General features: G+C 48.2%; 1 protein-coding gene across 1 annotated transcript; it reads left to right on the top strand.

The window, feature by feature from the left end:
• Positions 1-5,251: 5,251 nt before the first annotated feature.
• Positions 5,252-21,144, top strand: LOC104412617 (polymeric immunoglobulin receptor-like). Its single transcript, XM_010023373.1, has 5 exons — positions 5,252-5,288; positions 5,925-6,266; positions 6,504-6,821; positions 6,908-7,237; positions 21,107-21,144. Exons 1-5 carry the CDS (start codon positions 5,252-5,254, stop codon positions 21,142-21,144), a joined length of 1,065 nt encoding a protein of 354 aa, XP_010021675.1.
• Positions 21,145-21,225: the final 81 nt, after the last annotated feature.

The raw sequence follows: 21,225 nt of genomic DNA, 5'->3' as shown, positions 1-21,225 counted from the left end.
ACAGTGTACCCAGCGTGTACTCAGAGCAGGGGACGTCACTTTTCCCAGTACTAAGGTCATAATAGTTCAGGAAAAGAGGAGAGAAAGCAGGATATGCAGTAGTTAACCTGGTAGCACAGTTAGAATGAATTATTAAATCGTTGTGGAGGCAGAGGCTTTGCCTTAGAGGAAGCAATAAAACACTTATGAGACAACCTCTGAGCACACAGAACACTTCTCAAACCCAGGGCACAAACTTGTCCATGACCCTCCGGTGTGTTTCCAGAGCCAACGTGTTCCCAGAGTACCTGTAGGTCCCTGCACTGCTCAGACTGCTCATCCCTACCTGCTCCTCAGCTCACCCTTGCAGCCTCCTCACTGTCTTGCAGAATGGCATCAGCTCAGCTTCTCCTTTGGGTCCTCAAATGATGCAGATCTTCAGAGGCACCTCTGAGCACCAAAGGAAGGAGCTGCACCAGAAACCATCAGGCCACCCTTCAGCATCACTCAGCCACGTCTCACCAGGGAGAGGGTTTGTCAGGGGTTTCAGACAGAACGTTGCAGGCACATTTGCAGCCTGGAGAAGTGGCACTGAGGAGCCTCAGGGGATTCCCACCATTGGCTTTGTGTATCACGTGTTATTGTTAATACAAGGGCGATACTATTACTTTGCTACTGATGGGGTAATAAATGTCCTTAGATTAATTCTGCTGAAGCTTAATCAATATTGGGAAGTTTATGTCATGGGTTCGGTACTAATCAACAACAATTACTGCAATATAAGCATTAATGTAAGTAACCATATCATGATAAAGAAACCAAAACTGCTTAACAGAGACTTATCTTCATCCAGTGATACTCCAAAGTGCTTCAGTGACTGATTTACACAAAACATAATCTGACTTCAAAGCATACCTGCTCCAAAGGAGGGGAGGAAGAGGACCTCTGAACCCAGCCAGCACACCACCTGGGCAGGACAAAGGTGTTCCTACCAGCCCTCCTGTGAGCACTCTGAACCGCAGCCACGCTGCAGTGGGCTGGTACAGTCGTGCCACTGGGAGAAGCTGATAAAGTGAGAACTGAAAACACTTTCCTGGGAATTACAACAGGAACATGTGCAAGTATCTATCTCTGTGGAGCTGGGCTGGTTTGTGCTTCTCTGGTAAGGTGCCAGCTCCTGTCCACTTCCAGACCTCACAGGGGGATACACCGGAGGAGAACATTGCAGCAAGAGTCACAAGAGCACAGAATCCCGGCCTGGTTTGGGGTGAAGGGACCTTAAAGCTCCTCCAGCTCCAGCCCCTGCCACGGGCAGGGACACCTTCCACTGGAGCAGGTTGCTCCAAGCCCCTGTGTCCAACCTGGCCTTGAACACTGCCAGGGATGGGGCAGCCACAGCTTCTCTGGGCACCCTGTGCCAGCGCCTCAGCACCCTCCCAGGGAAGAGCTTCTGCCTCAGAGCTCATCTCAGTCTCCCCTCTGGCAGGTTCAAGCCATTCCCCTTGTCCTGTCCCTCCATCCCTTGTCCAAAGCCCCTCTCCAGGTTTCCTGGAGCCCCTTTAGGCACTGGAGCTGCTCTAAGGTCTCACCAGAGCCTTCAGCTTTCCACAGAGCCTTTGATGAGCTGAAGATGACTCTCTGGGCTGAAGCCCTAAAAGCAGGGACTGGCAGGGCATGAAAATAAAAGAGAATCAAACCCTTAAGCAGGAGCTTAAAAATACATTTATAGAACTGCAAATCGTCCCCAGAGCTCCACTGGTTGTGAAGGTGACGTCCTGTGGATGAGGCACCTGAGCATGTGCTGCAACACAGAACAGGCATTACAGGGGGCAGAAAGACCAGGCTACACACATATATTCACTGATAAAGCAGCACTTGTACCAGCATGGCATTATCACCTGCTTCGCTCTCATTGTGTGGATGGTTTTACTACAGACTTTGAAGCAAAACCCATCTTTTCATCCTGCATACGTAGAGTATGGGATCAAAAGACAGGTGTGAGCTACATGAAGTGCTCAAATTCACTCGAACCACAGAAGTTTGAGGAAACATGCACAAAGTTCTTACTTTATGGGAGTGGTTCACAAGAAGTAGCTTTTTACTACTCTTCTTTAGAAACACTCGTTCCATGTTGTTGTCTGTAGAGCAGGGGAATTCCTCATAAACGCTGCAGTTTCTGCTCCTGGCCTCTTCACTTTTTCTTGGTCCCCCTTTCATGATGTCATCAACATCATTAGGTGGCCACAAAGGACCATTTTTGGGTTCTATGCTCAATACATTGGTGGCACCTCTGCTGCTCCTGGCTTTTGAGCATTTCCAGTTTGCTCAGCAAGGCGCATCCAGCCTGAAGAGTATTTTTAGTGGATCCATTAATATAGTAAAAACGTTTAAACATCAAGAGCTGAGCAAAGACCAACTGAACCACAAGCTGTAAACCCCACTCTATTAAACCAAATGTAAACTGGAGGCAGAGCAGGACAAAACATCCAGCAACAGGAGCATCACAATCTGAGGTAGGTAATCCTTCATCTACCCTTAAAATACTGGTGTTTGAAGCACAGTGATTATTTGAGCTACTTTGATGGATTTTACCTACAATATGTAACAGAGCTGAGATTTAAAATGATGATTTCCACAGAAATAAATGCAGCAGAACTCCTTTTTGGTGGGGTTTTTAAAGGTACTGTACTTTTTTTTTTGGTTGCTTTCTATTTTAAAGCTATAAATTAAATGACTGCCTTGTTCTGTGTCCAAATTTTAATTCTAGCTTTCTTGTCTCTTTCTGCCTTTTTTTAATGCCTCTTTGCTCGTCAAGAATGAAGCCAATACAATTGCCTCCTTGCCTAAACCCCAAGATTAAAATTTAGCTGAGAGCTCTATCCTGTGGATAGGGAGCCAGGTTCACTCTCCTTCAGCAGAGTTCATTCTATACGGGGGTTTTCACATAGATAAAGCTGCTCACTAACCCTTTAGCTTTAGTTTAGCTTCCATCTAACCCATAGATCCTTTGCAATAGGGGTCAGCCACCTGCTCACGTTGCTTCCTGCACATCAGCCACCACCTCCTACCTGTGAATCACACATCGTTCAACACCAGCAGACGCTGTGAGTGACCCAAGAAAGGCTGTTTTAGTGCTGCAGGTTGGCTGAGTGGAGCTAAAGCTCAGCTGAAGTTACCCAATATAATAGTTTTCCTCCTGGAAAAAGCTGAATCTTCTTAGCAGCTTGAAAACCCTTCGTGGTGGTGGTGGCAGACACAGTTTGTACTCCCCAAGGCTCTTTGACAGCACAGTGCTTGTGGCTGCAGGGCAGGAAAAGGAGTGAATAAGGGGATTATGGAGCAGTTGCAAGAGAAGTTGCCTAATGAGGCAAGGATGCACCCACCCACCTCCTAACTAGGTGTGGATACTTCACAGCTCTGTTGTGAATGGACTGCTGCTGGGGAGAACTTACCCTGCTAATGCCAGCCCAGAATACATCTAGGTAGAAAAAAAGACTCATTCAGATGTTAACCTGAACATCAGGGTCACATCAGGTGGGCCAGCACATGGTGATGCTTTGGCCTCCAGCTAGCCAACTGTTTCCTTATTTCAGCATGGCACCGTTTCTCCCCATGTCCCTAGCCCAAAAATGAGGAAGATGGGGAGTGCACTGGCTCAGGGTAGTTGTGTACATCAGACAAGTTTAAATGAGCGTAGGGATAATATTTTTTCCTGATTTCTGGATGTAAATAAGGATTTTCAGCTCTTCCAGGGCATTCTTGTTAGCTCCTCCTTGCTTCAAGTCCTCCAGATTGGTGACCATTATGACATTGAAAGGCTTTAAGCTGAAAGGGGAGATTTGAATTAGACATTAGGCAGAAGCTCTTCCCTGTAAGGGTGGTGGGACATTGGCACAGGGTGCCCAGAGAAGCTGTGGCTGCCCCATCCCTGGCAGTGTTCAAGGCCAGGTTGGACACAGGGGCTTGGAGCAACCTGCTCTAGTGGAAGGTGTCCCTGCCCGGGGCAGGGAGTTGGGACTGGAGCAGCTTTAAGGTTCCTTCACCCCAAACCAGGCTGGGAATCTCTGAATCCACATCCCCATTTTCAAGTCACTTGTCTGGCCTCTGTCTGGCTGCAATGAGGAAATGGCCGAGATTCTGTGGAAGGTACTGCCCAGTGTCAAGCTGAACAGGGCTGGGGTGACCCGAACACCTTCCTTCCTGTTTGCTGAGGATACAGAAAGCTGCTTTGTGCAGACAGATGTGGTCATCCAGCTGTGCACACACATCCCCAAAGCAGAGCTGCCTCCACTGCCTCATACATGGGGAAGAAATTGGAGGGGAACCTGCCTGAAGAGGATGCTGTGCCATCTGCATCACCGCAGCGCTTCAGCATGTGCTGAAAAGGGAACAGAGCATTTCTGTAGCCCCTCACCACGCTTCCCATCAGCAAAGGGAGAGCTCGATAGGAGCTGAGTTTGCAAGCTGGGAGTTCACAGTGAGGGGAGATGCATCCCCAGCACAGGGTGTGCAAGGCACAGCAAGTGACTGAGCCCATCTCCTTCCCCTCTGCAGCACATAGGGCTGGAGCGTGGGCAAGAGCTCACGGGCATCCAGCCTGGGATGCTGCCACCAGCACTGGCCAGCAGGACTCAGCTTGGCACCGTGGCAGGAAGGAATAAGGCTCCTTTATCACACTGAGCCTCTGCTGTTTCCTTGTTCATGTTTCCTGAATGCTTTGAAGTGATTCCAATGCACTAACAAGTGTGAACTAAACCACATGATTTACGTCTACTGAGGTTTTAACTGCGGTGGGGGTTCGAGCTGCAGTAATCCGCAGCCAATCTTTAATTCAAACCAGGAAGTAATTCCTACCTGGAATAGAGACACCCAGACACGGTCTCTGTTTGGATCTGAACATGGGTAACAACAGTCTGTTATAAGATTTGTTTGATATAAGGATTGCAGGGAGGTAATATAAAAGGGGTGGGAAGGTAATTGAGGCATGGCGTGGGATGTTTGAGGATGTTGGAATTCCCAACACCTGTTTCTTGACCTGAAATAAAACAAAGAAAAGAAAAGGCCTAATGCTGCAGGTCTGCAGATGCTGGCCCAGTGGCAGGCTAGGACCAACTGCTGCATCCCATGGCTGCTGCTGGCTGCTCTGTGGTTTACCTTGGCGGATCCCAGGCACAATCCCTCTCTTCTGTTTGACAGCACAGACACCAGCACAATCCCATATCCAACGTGAGGTTTGTGAAGCTTGCTGAGTGCACATTCCTGCAGGCTGGACATGGTGTTTCTCTTTCTCTTAGCAGCTTTGCTGCAAGGTGAGTCGCCAAGAAACTCCCCAGCCACTTTACAATGATGAAAACAGGAAAAGCTGGAGCTGGGACACAGGCACATCCCTGGCTAAACCCTCACTTGCACACTGAACACCTCCACCTGCAAGAAGGAAGCTGGTCAAATGTCCCTGCCCGCTGGAAGTTGCAGGGAGCTGGCAAAGGGATGGCAGGAGCTGGGAAGGAGAAGCCCAGCTCTGTGCTGCTTGGCACTGCAGGCAGCCACTCGTGCCTGTGCAGAGCATCTGCAGGGAGAAGAAAGTTGCCACTTCAGAGTTTGCAAATGCCAAAGGTTATTCTTAGATGTTTGCTGTTAACTGCTGCCCTGGACATTTAACTCCAGGCAGGACTGATGAGGGTTTAGGGCATCCTTTAGGGGGCATTGGGGGTTTCCTTCTGCGCTGCAGCCCTGCACCACTCTGCTTGCTCAAGTGCCTTATGTGGCACTCAAGGAAGGTAACACCACATCCAAAGTAAACTCTGAGCTTTCTGAGCCAGATGCCCCACTTGTGCCACTCAATCACACCCCTGACTCGACTGAGCTTTGCCAGGTTTTGCCAGGTGAAGATCTGGTTGTCTCTCAGCAACCAACAGCTTCTGTTTCTTTCTTTCCTTCCCCAAAAGAGCCAGTTTCAAGCAGCTTGTACGGCCCCAGGTTTTTGACAGGTGAGGTTGGAGGATCAGTCACCCACCAGTGCTTCTACTCCATCAGCCCAGCCAACAAATACGACCGAAAGTACTGTTGCAGAATAGCAAGAAGTGGAGTTTGTTTCACCATCATCTCCACAACTGGCTACATCTCAAAAGACTACACGGGGCGAGTGTCTCTCAAGGACATCCCCCAGAATGGCACCTTCATGGTGACAATGACAGACCTGAGGAGCAGCGACACCGGGTCCTACCGATGTGGCATCGGCATCACCAACAGAGACCTGTACGTCAGCCTGAACCTGACAGTGTTGGCAGGTAGGATGCTGGCAGGGGAGAGGGGAGGCTCTGCTCCACCAGCTCGGTTGGGGCTGGATGCTGGAGCATCCACACACTGCAGCTTAGCATCTTTTCTGACCCAGTGCTATTAACCACATATTTACAATGATAGGGTATAAAACCTCCCAGATTTGGCCAAATAAGCTGTTCATAAACGTAAAATTAAACGTTGGATGCTATGCACTGCACAGTGCCTGCCTTGCTCTCTCCTTACAGACGCTGAGGTGCTGGGGCCGACTGACCTGGTCCAGGGGATGCTCCGTGGCTCTGTCACAGTCCTGTGCCCACCCAGCGACACCCAAAGCAGCAAAAAGAGGTTCTGGTGCAAACTGGGGAGAAGCAGCTGTGTTCTAATAGCTGACAGTGATGGCTATGTGGGAAGGAGCTACCAAGGACGGATCTTTATCACCCCTCAGGAGAGCTCTGGAGCTTTTAAAGTCTTGATAAATGACTTGAGAAAGGAAGACTCGGGGCTGTACAGGTGTGGGATGGAAAAGCTGAGCCCACTCGTGGTGGCTCTGCAGGTGACCACAGGTAGGATGGATGCTGGGGCTATGCGGGTACATCGCAGGCCTGGATGAGCAACATGAAGTGCTAACACAGCCCTTTCCAACCTGCAGCCTCTGCTCTTCCCAAGAGACCAAAGTTCCTCAGCGGCACAGTTGGAGGCTCGCTGTCCTGGAAGTGCCACTGTGATCCCAAAGGGGCCTATGAGAAGAAGTATTTGTGCAGGTGGAAGGAAGGGAGCTGCTCACTGCTCCTGGATGCGGATGGGTTTGTGCATGAGTCCTACAAAGGGCGAATACAAATAGCCAGCAGCGACCAGGAGAATGGGACGTACGTGGTGGTGCTGAGCCACCTGAGAGAGGAGGATGCAGGATGGTACTGGTGCGGGGCTAACAATGGGCACACAGAGCACACATCCTCTGTGAAGCTGCACATCCAGAAGGGTAGGTGGTGGGATGGCTTGGAATACAAGAAATCCTTGTTCTCTTGTTCGATCACTCTTTTGTCTACCCTTTCATGCACATGAGAGTCGACTCTCCTTTGGACTATCCATAAGTAGAACAACATTATGAGATACATCAGCTACATGTTTTGCCTTACAATTACTGGCACGTAACTGAGGTGATGGTAAAGGTTTTCAGAGGCAGGGATGTAAGCTGAGCTTCCAGGGGAAATTTAGGCTGTTGGGATTCTATTGTTGTTTATTTATGATGCAACCCCCTGGTATATGACATCCTGAGCCCAGCAAGTGCAGCAGGCTTGTGCTTTGCTCTGAAGATAAGCTGAAGGTTAGCTTGCAGCTTTAGAACCCACAGCACGTAAACACACGTGTCCATGGGGCCATTTTCAGCTGGCAAAGAGTGGGGTTAAAGTATGAATAATTGCCTATAAGACATCTGGAAAGGGACTTTCTACAAAGGAATGTTAGGACAGGCCAAGGGGAATGGCTTTAACCTGCCAGAGGGGAGACTGAGATGAGCTCTGAGGCAGAAGCTCTTCCCTGTGAGGGTGCTGAGGCGCTGGCACAGGGTGCCCAGAGAAGCTGTGGCTGCCCCATCCCTGGCTGTGTTCAAGGGCAGGTTGGACACAGGGGCTTGGAGCAACCTGCTCTAGTGGAAGGTGTCCCTGCCCGTGGCAGGGGTTGGAGCTGGAGGAGCTTTAAGTTCCTTTCCAACACAAACCATTCCATGATTCCATGATTAATGGGTTTTCATTAGTAGTCCCCAAGCTGCTTTCTAGAAGACCCTGTAGGTCACATCGTGATGTGTATTTTTTCATACCAAAACACAAGGTGAAGTGCATAAACCTCTGTTAAATCTAACATTCAAACCTCAAAATAGTTCTCCCTACAGAAACCTGCTCTTCACAAGATCCAGCAACATCCACCCTTGTGAAACCCACCTTATCAAGCCTGGCTGCCTTCAGCACAACCATGCAGAGGAGCATCACGGGCCTGGCATATACAGAGGGCACCATCACCAAGAGCACCAGCACTCCATTGCCTGCCACCACCCCCGGCACCTTTGCCACCTCCCCAGGCAAAATCTATCATGAGAGGTATGTTCACAGCCACATTTCTTGTTGGCACTAACTTGGTGGTTTATGACCTGCCTGCCCCATTTCCCAGGGCCCTATGTACGTTGTGCACATGTTGCAAGTTGAAAACACCAGTAGGAGACAGTAGATGAGTAATTAGAGAAGCAGAAGTTAAGGTTATCTCATGCCTGTCTGTGGCATGCATCTTTGAACTTGTCTCTAAGCCTTCTGGTGCTGGCCTCCCCTTGTAGATCAGATGCCAGAGTCAATAGATGTGCTCCTGGTAGGACATTAGGAAACATCAGGCTTGAGCAATAACACTGGTGAATCTGTAGCTGCTACAAACTTCACTGCAGGCATTATCCAAGCCCCTAAAGGCAACCCGTAACCCAGGTAGTGTTTGGGTGCTGTGTTGCATAAGAAGCTGTCTTTCAACAAGGTTAGTCAAAAGGCTGTGGACTATTTTGGTTAGTACTTACTCCAAGGCGCTTCTCTGCAGCAAGCCCTGAGGCTCACCCCAGAACAAGTGGTTTCCCCAGTAAAGGTACCTTCTGCGTTTCCTGTTACATAGGATGGTTGTGAGCAGCTCCTGCACCTCTCGCTTCACTGCAGCCTCTATCCAGCACCGGGCAAAGCCATGTGCATGTTCATTGCAGATGCACCAGAGGACACCATGGAGCTGCTGCGAGGGCTGGAGCAGCTCTGCTCTGGAGCCAGGCTGAGAGAGCTGGGCTGGGGCAGCTGGAGAAGAGAAGACTCCTGAAGGGGACACCTTAGAGCAGCTCCAGTGCCTAAAGGGGCTCCAGGAAACCTGGAGAGGGGCTTTGGACAAGGGATGGAGGGACAGGACAAGGGGAATGGTTTGAACCTGCCAGAGGGGAGATTGAGATGAGCTCTGTGGCAGAAGCTCTTCCCTGTGAGGGTGCTGAGGTGCTGGCACAGGGTGCCCAGAGAAGCTGTGGCTGCCCCATCCCTGGCAGTGTTCAAGGCCAGGTTGGACACAGGGGCTTGGAGCAACCTGCTCTAGTAGAAGGTGTCCCTGCCCGTGGCAGGGGTTGGAGCTGGAGGAGCTTTAAGTTCCCTTCCAAACCAAACCATTCCATGATTCTATGATATTTCAGTATAAGTCATAGGTAAAGATAAACCACAAAGTCCACAAATCCAGTTCAATATCCTGAGCTGTCCCTCCATGCACTCTGGAGCTCTCATCTGCCCCAGGGACCCCCAGCAAAAGCAGCACCATCCCCAGCCTCCCTGCCTGTATCTCCCTGCTGACCAGCCAGAAAGAGGAAGGGAGAGCACGTTACCAGTCATAAGAAGGATCAGATTTTGCTTTGTTCCTGAAAGAGCTCTCTGCCTGTGGAGCTCTGATAGCACTTTTATAGAGCTCCATTTCCTTTTGAAGGGGTAATTTGGTTGGCAGTGGAAACCCTACGCAGCAGAGCAGAGGCTGCTGTAGAAATTACCTCCTCATAAGCCAAACTCCAGATCAAATGATTTCATCTGCACTTTGTTGACTGTTCTCCTCTAATTCAGTCTGAGTTTATAACTCCTTTTACACTCCTTGGTGTAGAAGTAACAGCCTGCATTAAGGTACTTCAACCACCCCATAGCTGAACCCAAATCCAGTGTAATTCCAGTGGTTCATTTTTCCAGCTCATCAGGTGAATCACCTCTGCTCCCAGTTGTACTACCAGTTCTCCTGTTACTGATGTTCATCACTATCACTATTCTGGCTCTGACCAAAATAAAGCTTCAAAAGGAGATGGGTAAGTCTGACCAAGCAAAACCTTTTGGCTTGGGGTTCCTGTTTTGCAAAGGGTTTAGTTGTGATTTCCAAGAGCTGGAGTCTGATCCACTGAAGATTTCCAGCTCTGCAGACATGCATCCATTCTGTGGGTCCATCCACATCTATCAGTGCAGCCTGAAAGCACGAGTGTATGTGAAAGCAAAGTCCTAGAGAAGTTAATTTTTAATGCTTAAGCAAACGAAGGAAGCAGAGATCCTGAAGCCCTGCTGAAGGTGTAGGTGGTTTATGGCTCTGTGGGCGCTTGGAAATCCTGAAATATAAAGGGCAGGGACCTGTGTGGCAAAAGCAGCTGCATGTTGGGCAGCTTCTCATGGCCACATCCAGCCTGCTCAGTGCAAAGATGACACAGACTTGTCCAGAAAGTTCTTGCCAATGACTGATGCTCAAGAATACATGTCTCTTGTTCTATAACATGTCGTGTCCCTAGAGAGAAATTTAGGGACAAAACCCTTTGGCAACAACCATGGTGAGTGGAAAGACATTTTTCACAAGAATGAAACTGGGGACTAATGGGCCCAATCCAGTGCCTGACCTGCTGGTGTGTTTAAACAGGCATTAGAGGGGGGTGTTCCCTCTGTCACACGCATGTGCTTTTGTTTTAAGGAGAAGAAAGAGGCGCTGAAGGAAATGCAGAAACAGCGCCGGTTCAGGCTGGTCTGAACCCTGTGAAGGAGCAAATGATGGAGAAAACCCTGAATCCAGAAGTGCCCAAATGCAGGACAGACTCCAGCAAACATAGGTAAGTGTCTTCTGGAACTCGCCGTTTTATGTCCCTTGATAGAAGAGAAGAAAAACTAATTCTAAGCAGAGGATTTGCAGCTTAGTACATAAAATACCCCCACAGGATAGAACCAAGTTTGCAGGCCAGGAATTACGATCCCAGGACTTACATTCTGATGCCAGATTATTGCCTGTATTAATTCCCAAGAGCAATAGATTTCAAAAGACTTGGATGAAATCCTATATGAGGTTTATAAATTTATTATAGGGTTGATTATAATTCTTGCTTACGCATAGTGAACATGTTATCACTCTTCCTGCTGCTTTGTTTCAATAAAGTTTGATTGCTCATGACCTTTTGCAATATCACCCAGAAGCAATTCTTGTTCACTGTGTTGCAATCCTAGTCTTTTTTGTCCTACTGGTGCAGGATAGTCTATGCTATCCTTGGAAGAATCAGAATGACCCACTCTATGTAAGTCTATGTCTTCTGGCAAAATACAACAACCATGGGCCTGTCTTGGAGTAATAAAACTCTTTAGAGAGGAGCTCTTGGGTTCAAACTGAAACAGGAGAAGTTCAGGTTAGATATAAGGAGAAAGCTCTTTACCATGAGGGTACTGAGGTGCTGGCACAGGTTGCCCAAAGTGGTAAATGCCCCATCCCTGGCAGTGTCCAAGGCCAGGTTGGACGGAGCCTTCGGTGACATGGTCTAGTGTGACGCATCCCTGTCCGTGGCAGGGGATTGGAAATGGACGATTTTAAAGTCCTTTCCCACCCAAACCATTCTCTGATTCTATGAATTTCCACAAATCGGACCAGTGAGAAGTATTCCATGAAAATAACAAATTAAACTGTGGAATAATGCTTCAAAAATTTGGTGATGGCATCTCATATCCTCATGTCAATGAGAATAAGTAGAATTATTTAGATCCAAACCCTCTGATTGTACAAGTAGGTGAAAATCAACTAAAGTCAGAGAGTTGCAGAGGGACACATGCAATTTGCACCCTCTGGAATGACCACCCACCTTCAGTGCACAGTGCTGCATGTACACTTCTATTTCTTTTCCTATTTGAAAGACCCACTGGCTTGATCAGAAGCAGCAAACAGATCTACAGACATCCCATTTAGACAATATACTGTAGGTGTCCAAAGAATTCTTCAGAGGGGCTTTAACGCCAAGGCCATAAAGGTTCAGATTGAGATCAGAGAGATCTAGATTTTGTGGAGAGTGATACAACTTGTTAAAACTCTCCACGTCTTATCCCTCTTTGGGGGATTTTAGGTGCACGAAGGGCTCTTGCAGTCCTAAATAGAAAGAATGGAAAGAAAAAAGCACACACACACACCTTAAACCCTTGAAAATAACCCACATTCTGTGAAAAACTATGCTGTAAATGGTCTGTATTGAAATCCAGCTCAGAGCTTCCCTTCTGGTTTTGTTTTTACAGCAACCCCATGGGGAAAGAAGTTCTTTTCGAGGTGACAGATGAAGACTTGAGGCAGAGCTCCCTTCTATCAACGTCTCCATGTACATGAGTTTGGAAGTTTCCCTATGGAAAGACAAGGCACAGCTATAAAAGGCAAAGTTTCCAGCACTCCTTGTTGCTTGCTGCCCCCCTCAGAAGCCAAGTGTCCTGTATCAAGAGCCAAATCCCCACCAGCTGCCCCAATGTCAATTGCTGTGCAGTTTGTAAAAGAGAGAATAAAATAACACACTTATAATCAATCTATTTGCAAGCAAACCATCTCTGACTTCAGTCTATCAAAGACACCCAAATTCCCAAGTGCTACTTTTCCTCACCTCTCCTACAGAAACATCCATGGCTTCAAAATCAAACCATTTCAGCCCAAACCCAAGCAGCAGCTTTGCTTTCTATGCTCAAGCTCCATGTCATGCTGCAAAGTGTACTTTGCTCCAAAGGAGGAAAAAAAGCAAGCTCAGGTTTGTTTGTTTTCTGGAGATGCTGAAGTGCTTTGGAAACTGTGACTTGGCAGGAGGATGCTTCCTCATCTGTTAAAGCAAGTAGATCTATTTGCATGAGACAACACATTGGTTTTACCAGAAACCTTAAGGGCAAAGAGAGTTGCTTAGTTAAAGACATGGGTCATCCGCCCTGGGCTAACTTTGCTTCCTTAAGATGCATGAGCAGTTAGAGGTGCCCATGGCCGGTTTCTGCCAAGACTTCTGTCTGTGGCCATGCCACCTTCCTCCTGCACACCCTCCACAAACCCAGGCTCTTTCAACCACATCTCTGTACAAACTGCAGGATCAAGATGAGGGGAGCATTGAAGCCAAGATGCTGGCACCCAAAGGAGGGGTGCCTGGTAGAGCAGGAGGTATAGGAAAGCAAGCACAGCTCTGCCTGTTGTGGCCATGTAAGCACAACTCTATGCCTAAGAATAGGAAGCAATTCCAACAGTTGTCAGAGAAGCAGCACTGGTGGGAAGGATGGGCGTGCAATGGGATCAGCATCTGTTCCCGTCTAGGAGATATGTCCTCTCAGTTCAAGATCCCCCCCAAATCACCCTGCGCAAGCACAGCAACAGCCTTCCTCGCCTTAAAAGCTCCTTTCTCATGGCAAAAGCTGCACATTCATGGGAAGAAAGGAGCCGACACCCCTGTCCAGAGGAAAAGCACTTCCAAGGCTGGCCTTAAGATCTGCCCAATTCGCCAAACATCCCAACTCCAGGTCAGGCTCTTGCTGCTCTCGGGCACTGCAGGAAATGCCTGGAGCTGCCATAGTGTTTAAGCTCATCAGCTTTCACTGAGAGCGGATGGGAAAAGCTTCGTGTGACCCCCCCCAGTAAGAAGAAATCACTGCTTTTGCACCAATAATACAAGGTAAAACAAGTTACTGATTCAGCCCACGTAACACAAACACTTTCATCTTCGTTCATTTTTCTTTCTGATGCAGTTCCATTTCTGACAACCCCACACTTCACAGGGGATTTGTATTTGGGCCCCTGACATGCATACAGCAGGAGAGCAAACAAATGAGGTTGAAGATGGCAGCAAAGCTCCTGTTCATTATTATGCATTTTAAAGAGCGTACAATATTCTTGATCTGCACAGACAAGACCAACCCTTGACTGCCCAGACTCCTGCTCTTCCCATGAGGTTGAGGGGCTGGAGACTGCAGGGAGAGGAGACAAACCTTCTCTATCAGTTCAGCCTAACAGGGTCTTCTTAGGGGCACTGGAAAGAAAACCCGCCTGGTTTTGTCCAGCTTTGCCCTATAAAACTGTTCCACTGTTGGTTGGGGGTACCACAAGATCAGAATCTGGGTCAGCCCTTGCAGCAAGGGGCTCTCCTGCCCGGGATGATGGGATACATGGTCACAACTCAAGGGTGATGTTGCAATGCCGAAGAGGAAGAGGCTGGCTGGACCCTTGTGTACTCAGCCCCAGAGCCCAAAAGGCTCCCCACTGTTTCTGTGCCAGATGTAGGCACAGGCACCCATATCTAGACCAAGGAATCAGCTGCCCGAGCTATCTGGGTCCTGTCCAAGCAGAAAACCGTCTCAAAGAAACCCTGCTCCCAGCAGAGCAGAAGACCCTCCATAGTCCTGAACCACGCAGCCCTCGGGCTCCCTCCTGATGGAGGCAAAGGTGCCCTGGAGCATGTCTGAGAGCCCACGCTTGGGGTGGCTGTTGTGCAATGACAGTGTGTAACCAGGAGGTAAACAGAAACCCTCAAAACAACAGCAGAGCTGGGACAGGCACTGGTTCTGCTGCCTCACGTGGGTCGCTGCTCACGTGCCACAGCTTTCGGATGCTATTCCTTTAAGGCACAACAGGTGGAAATGCAGGGCTAGAGGTAAGAGGAGTATTTAAAACAGGCTGGCACTGCCAGAGCCCGTGTCCAGCTGCAGCAGGGAGCAGGACACTCGCACCAGGTCCCGGGGCTGGACACCAAGACACCGGCAAAGCTAAGGGCTGCCCGTCTAAAGTAAAAAGCCAAGAATTCCAGAATCATCTGCAGAAGCAGCTTGGAGTGTAAGTGACGCTTCTTCTTTGTCTTTCCAAAATGCAATATCTTTGGTATCACCGTTCTGAGATGGGGCAGGAGAAGAACACAGGTTTTGAGACACTTTAAGGAGTCTTCCTCACACATGTGGGAAGGGAAGCAGCAGTTCTGGAGGAGGAGAGAATAAGTGTGTAGGTCTTGCTGGCGGGGAGGCCGAGTCCTTTTGGAAGCAGGTCAGAAGCAGATCGGGCTTCAGATGTTTGTTTTCTTTCCTTTAAGCTTTCCTTTCTGGGGAAAAAGATTCATTGTTGTTACAATATTTGCATTAAGTTTTAACCTAGAAAATAACAAGTACTAGGAAATGTTACTGTGGTCATCTAACCTGTTGCAACTCAGTCTGTGGTCGTTACGTTCTTCTGAATCACAACATGGGGATAGTTGGAAGAGAATTGGTGCGGTTATGTCCTAAATGAGCTCTGAAAAGCCATTGGGTTTGTACAGTTCAAAGGCAGATAAATGGATAGCTGAAGTGTGAGTGCATGGGATGTACACAGCATCCTGAAACTGAAGTAAGAGAAAGCTGACAGACTCCCTTCACATTCAGACCGACAGCAAAAGGGTGGGTTTCTGCACACCTCAACTCTTACGCTGCAAGGAAACAGTCATTTTGGACTTTAAACACATTTCACCTGAAATACAGAGAAATACTACGTCCTAAATAGCAGTTGCGCTGTGCACCAGCACTCCCCATCCATCCAGCAACCGTCATTGCAGTGGCACAGTAAGGTCTGTTGGATCCTAGTGAGTTCCTGCTCTTTGCCATATTAACAGTATTAAACTGGAGTAATAGTTTAATAGTGTTGGTTTCACTTTCCAGCCCAAGAAAAAACGAGCCATGACACCCTTATCTGAAAAGCAAGAAGTTGGTGGATGAGGTATCTAACACCTCAAAGGACACGTAGGTCAGAAGTTAGCGTCTGGTATATCTAACAGCTTAAAAGAACATAGAACCAGACCAGCAATCCAATTGCAGTGGGAATTTCAGTAGCTGCCATGATTTTCTCATCTGTTTTGCAGAATACATTGCTCAGATAGGGCAGTGTTTAACTGGCATTTACACGTGTTCTTAGCTCGGAGGGTTACAAGTACTGCAGAGGTTCCTATAACATTACTGATTCCTTATTAAATCCTGATCAAGAAGACCTGCCAAGCTGTTTCTGCTCACTGCATCACAAAATCAGCACCTCCTATTTATACTTTCCATATTGTAGAGGAGGTGTTGGTTTGGGATGTGAAATACTTAATTTTCGCTATGTGTTTGGGTCAGCTTGATCCTTGATCTTTTATATTGAAGCTGGTTGCTCATTCACAACTCCATGAAAATGGGGTGGATTTGTGGCTTTTCCCCAACCCACCACAGCAAACAAAACTCACATTAAGGCCATATATGCAGTAATCTTGATGGGCAGCTTAAAGATGGGGGTAGCCCCAGTCCTGTTCAGCAAGGAGTCTGTTGCTGTGCCTTTCTTCTAGGCACAGAAAACTTCAGCACCTCCATAAATCACCCCTAGCATAATATATACATACTCCTCAGTATATACTATATATACACACAGTATATGCATATACTCCTCCTCACAGTATAACTCTTGATGCTGCTCAGCACCAGTTTGCATCTCTACGCCTTCCTCATGGTGTTTGTGGGTCCTGCTTTAAAAGGATTTGAAGGGGAAAAAACTACTTCCCCATTCATTTCTTATTATTTCTCAACTATCTGAATAACAGTAAATATTTGACAACACAAAAAGGACGCCCAGGCTACAAGTACAAATGTGACAATGAAATCTTTGCATTTTGTTGATGCCATAGCACAGCCTTGACACTGGTCAGCACTAAGAGCAATAGTTAATAGCTAACGGATTGTTTCTCAGAGCCCAATCCTGCAGCTGAGTCAGCAGAATTTGGGCACTGGACTCTGGTGTTCTGTCACCAGCAAGAGGCAGGTGCTTGCTGGGGTTTATATAACCCAGGGGACAGGTCCTGAGCTCTTTCAAATCATTCTAAATGTCACCATCCTGCTCCATTGGACTGACAGGGTGGCAAGAGCACCACAGAACCCCAGAGGTGGACTCGTAGTGAATGATGTTTAGATGGAAACCTGAAAGCACTAACTCCAGATTTATGCATCTGATAGTGCTAGAGAGGAAGGTGATGTTCCCAACCCAGGCCACTCCTGCAGTGCACTGGGGGATCCAGGGAAGCATCCACATACAGTAGACTGGGAAACCCAGCCCAGGGAGGTCTCAGACCAACCTCCTACCCTGAAAAAGCACCATGAGCCACTTTCTATGGGTGGAGACATCAAAGACGCACCCATACAAGCAAGGCAGACTGGCTGTGGGGCTTGAGGTGGGGTCTAACCTCCCAAAAGCTTTACACACAGCACTGAGATTTCTCTCCCACCCAGTGGAGGGGTAATGCAGAGAGGTTTAAGAGCACAGCAACGTACCAAATCAAGCCAAGTAGTGTTATTCATTCTCAAGAGGACACTAAGACAACAAAACCATTCAGATGTCCTGAGTGGGAAAGCAAGAAAAAAAGGCTATTGTGTAATTTTCCCATTTGCATGGCTTTTTACACCAAACCCACACTGAGGAGATCCATGGTCACCCAGCATTAACCAACACACACACCGAGTTCCAATGCACTTAGGTGGTGGCAAGAAACACAACACAATCCAGATAGTGGAAACATGATACAGTTTAGAATAAGTTTTTACCTGCCATTATACTATAGTATAGGGCTTTATTATTAATTATACACACACATAATCACAGCAGCACGCTGCAAACAGCGAGGAAGCATGGAGCCACCCCCAGCAGTGAGAAGACAACGCTATTGCCCTGCTCTTGTTGACACTGGTATCCAGAGGCCTGGGTTAAAAGTGGGAAGCTCATGCACCAATATGAGAATTTCCATCTCTCAAAATCAGCTGTGATACTGGTTTTGTGCTCAAACCCCTTCGAAACCTGTTGTGCTGGGACAGGGAGAGAAGAAAGCCAGCAGGTTTGGTGATGTAGAATGAAAGTAAATACACAAAGGTTTGAGTTACAAAAGGGAGCAGAGCCCCAGCCCACGCTTGGGAATAATCCAAAGAGGACCACTGTTGCAACAGGGACTTCGCAAACCCCAGCCACAATTTTGCAGCTGAAAGCTTTTCCTTCTCTGCAAATCCTGGGTGGAGAGAGAAGAGGAGGAAAACTAGTACAAGGCTTTAAGCCCTGCTCCCCCTTTTCACCTGTCAATGTTTTAAGCTAACCAGAACTGGGCATCTGCACCTTCTGTGCCCCATGCTACAGAGCAGCTTCTCAGAGACACCTTCCCAGTGGGAACAAGCACATTCCCTTCCTGCTTTCCCTCCTGATGAGTCCATTGCACTGCCTTGCAGACAGTTTCTCATTAGGTTTTTAATGCATTAGGTTTAAGACAGCAACTTGTTTGCCTGCATGGACACACACAACACAAATCCTGTGTCCACGTCTCAGCTTCCACAATCCCTCCTGCCCAGCAGCTTTGGCGCAGGCAGGAGCTCTGATGGCCATGCAAAGTGGGCTGCAGGCACATTGCCATGCACGTCAGCTACCAAATGAGGTCCTGGTGACCCATCCTGCTGCAGAGGGCTAGGAGTGGGTTTTCCCTGCAGGAAAGGTTTCCAGCATCCATCAGTCCACAGGGACACCACAGTCTCATGTGCTCAGTCCTTCCTGCTCCAAGAGCATCAGAAATCCAGCACAGGCACCTGGATATGCAGGTCAGTGCCTGCAAGAGGGGGAAGCAGAGGCACTTCACCCTTCCCAGCACTGGTCCTTCAGCAGTCACTGGCTCTGGGCACACAGAAGGATAAGAGCACTGCAGACCTCCTTGCTGTAAGCTTGCTTCCCTGGAATAGCATACATGGCATTCCCTCTGGTTTCAAGCCTCTTGACTCTTATATAGCCCCCTACAGACCTTTGCTGTCCCATCTCTCTTGGCTCCCCCTCCACCTGCAGCAGCATCAATACAAATCCCTTGCGCAGCCACTTACTTGCACTCCCTTTCACATGAGCTCAGCAGCATTTTCTCTTCCATGGAGCTCTGAGGTTTAGACCTTGTGCTCTGAATAGAGACAGCAAATCCAGCAGCAAGAGTTCTTTGCAAGCAAGAAGGAACTAGAGCTCTTTTACCAACAATTCTCCTTCAGCATCTCAAATAGCGCTTGTTCATTGCAGAGTGACCAGCAAAGCGTGTTTGCACCATTCCTGTGGGGTAGGAAATGTCACTGTCTGAATGCAATGCAGCAGAGAGGGAGCTTCCAGCCATGCATCCCAGTGATCAGCATGGAAATTCATCACAGATTTTTACGTAACCGGTGGCTGTGCTTGCTCAGGCTTGTTATAATGGGAGTTTTCTCCATTCATTCAGTGACTGAGGGAAGGGTTTAACAGCATCCGAGAAAACAGGACTAGAGGCAACTTGGAGCTGCAGATGTTGGCCATGCAAGCACACAGGAGCCATTGTTCTTGCGTAGGCATGAAGGCACATGTGGCCTCAGAGCTGCCAAGACATCTTTTTTGCTCTAACATGCCTATGAAGACCCTGATGCCATCACTTTTGCACGCATCTTTCTGGACACAGCTACATCTTTGCTTCAAAAACAAGAGGTCCCCGGCAAAATCATGTTGTGACCCTGAAGCAGCTTTTGGAAAGGAATCGGACTAACACATTATTCAGTATTTGCCCAGAAGGAGAAAGCTGAGCTGGGATCCTGCTTGCACTGCAGAACAAAAGGTGGAGGGCAGGGACCATCAGCCAGAAGATCTGCAGTGAGCAAGGGGCAAATATCAAGGCCCTTTTTGTGCCATATTGTTTGCTCTCTGCAGAATATGTTATGTTTGCCTTGCTGGCCACTTCTGGGATATGTATGAAAGAGCATTTTTCATGCTTAGTGAGTTAATGATTAGCCATGGACAAGTAGCCACTGAGCAATTAGAAATCACAATACAAGGAAGAAAGCACAAACAGAGCACCTTTCATCTTCACACGGAAATAAAAGCCTTTTTTTCTACCGGGAATTACCCTTCATAAAACTGTGTCGCTTGACATCCCAAAGTCAAATTCCTCTGAATGTTTAGAAAGACTTTCCTTGGCACCTGTCATTTTCTCTATTCTACTTGGAACAGGCAGGTACATCAACAGCTGTGGTCAGGAAACGCACGTTCCCACCACTGCACCATGCAGTGTCCACCAGCACACTCAGTTCAGGCTAAAACCAACAGTTTGGTGAAGGGAGAGGCTTGGCTTCCTCTGAGCCACCACTGGGTCCAAACCAAGGAGAAGGTCAGAAATATTCATCCTGAAGACTATGGACACATTTCAAGAGACACACAGTGTGGTTTGCATTCCCCAGTGGCCATCCCTGAGAGCAGTAGTGAAATACAGGCTTCATGCAGAAACTCTGCTCATGACATAAGGAAGAAATCTGGACATAAAGGAAGAAAGTTTTACTGTGAGCATGGCAAGACACTGCCACAGAGAAGCTGTGGCTGCCCCATCCCTGGCAGTGTTCAAGGCCAGGTTGGACACAGGGGCTTGGAGCAACCTGCTCCAGTGGAAGGTGTCCCTGCCCAGGGCAGGGGGCTGGAACTGGATGAGCTTTAAGGTCCCTTCAACCCAAACCAGACTGGGAATCTGTGAGAGCAGGTTTTCCTAAGGAGTGGTCTTGGCACCCGGGCTCACGTGTGAACAAACCTTCCTTTCACTGCATAAGCAGCAGTGAAAGAAAATATGACCCCACCTCCTGGGCTATTAGAAGCAGCATTATCTCCTGGCTGGCATCAAGTGAGCAGCTTTGCTCTGGGTTGCCACCTGACTCTCATGCCTGTCAGGGCTCAGTGTCTTTTGGACCATGTCTGGACTTCAGCCTTGTGATGGGCTGTTCTGATTTACAGCCTAAAGCCACACACCACTTCAGAGTTTGAACCAAGTCTCTCGTGGTTTGGCCAGAATCATCTCTGATGCTGTGCACACCACTGCTGCTGCCTGCCCAGGGACAGTGCCCTGGGGGCTCTGCTCTGACAGACACACTGGTGGCTTGCCATAAAAACAGTTCTTCTCATTTTACAGAGGAGAGATGGAGGTGTTGGGATGAGAGCCATGGGTAGTCATGGTGCCATGCAGCAGCAAAGGCAAGGACAGAGTTATGAGCTCCCTCTTCCCCCCTCAATTGCTTGGCAGAACTGATTAAATGCTGCATTTCTCTTGAGCTCAAGTAGCCACAATGCTCATATCCTGCAGGCATGAAGGTCAGTACTTGATCTATTAACTTTACAATTTTGCATGTATGATTATTCCCA

The sequence above is a fragment of the Nestor notabilis genome, unplaced genomic scaffold (genome assembly GCF_000696875.1).
Source record: "Nestor notabilis isolate BGI_N333 unplaced genomic scaffold, ASM69687v1 scaffold17741, whole genome shotgun sequence".
Lineage (NCBI taxonomy): Eukaryota > Metazoa > Chordata > Aves > Psittaciformes > Psittacidae > Nestor > Nestor notabilis.
Note: the sequence above shows the minus strand (reverse complement) of the source record. Positions and strands in the feature narration are given on the sequence as shown.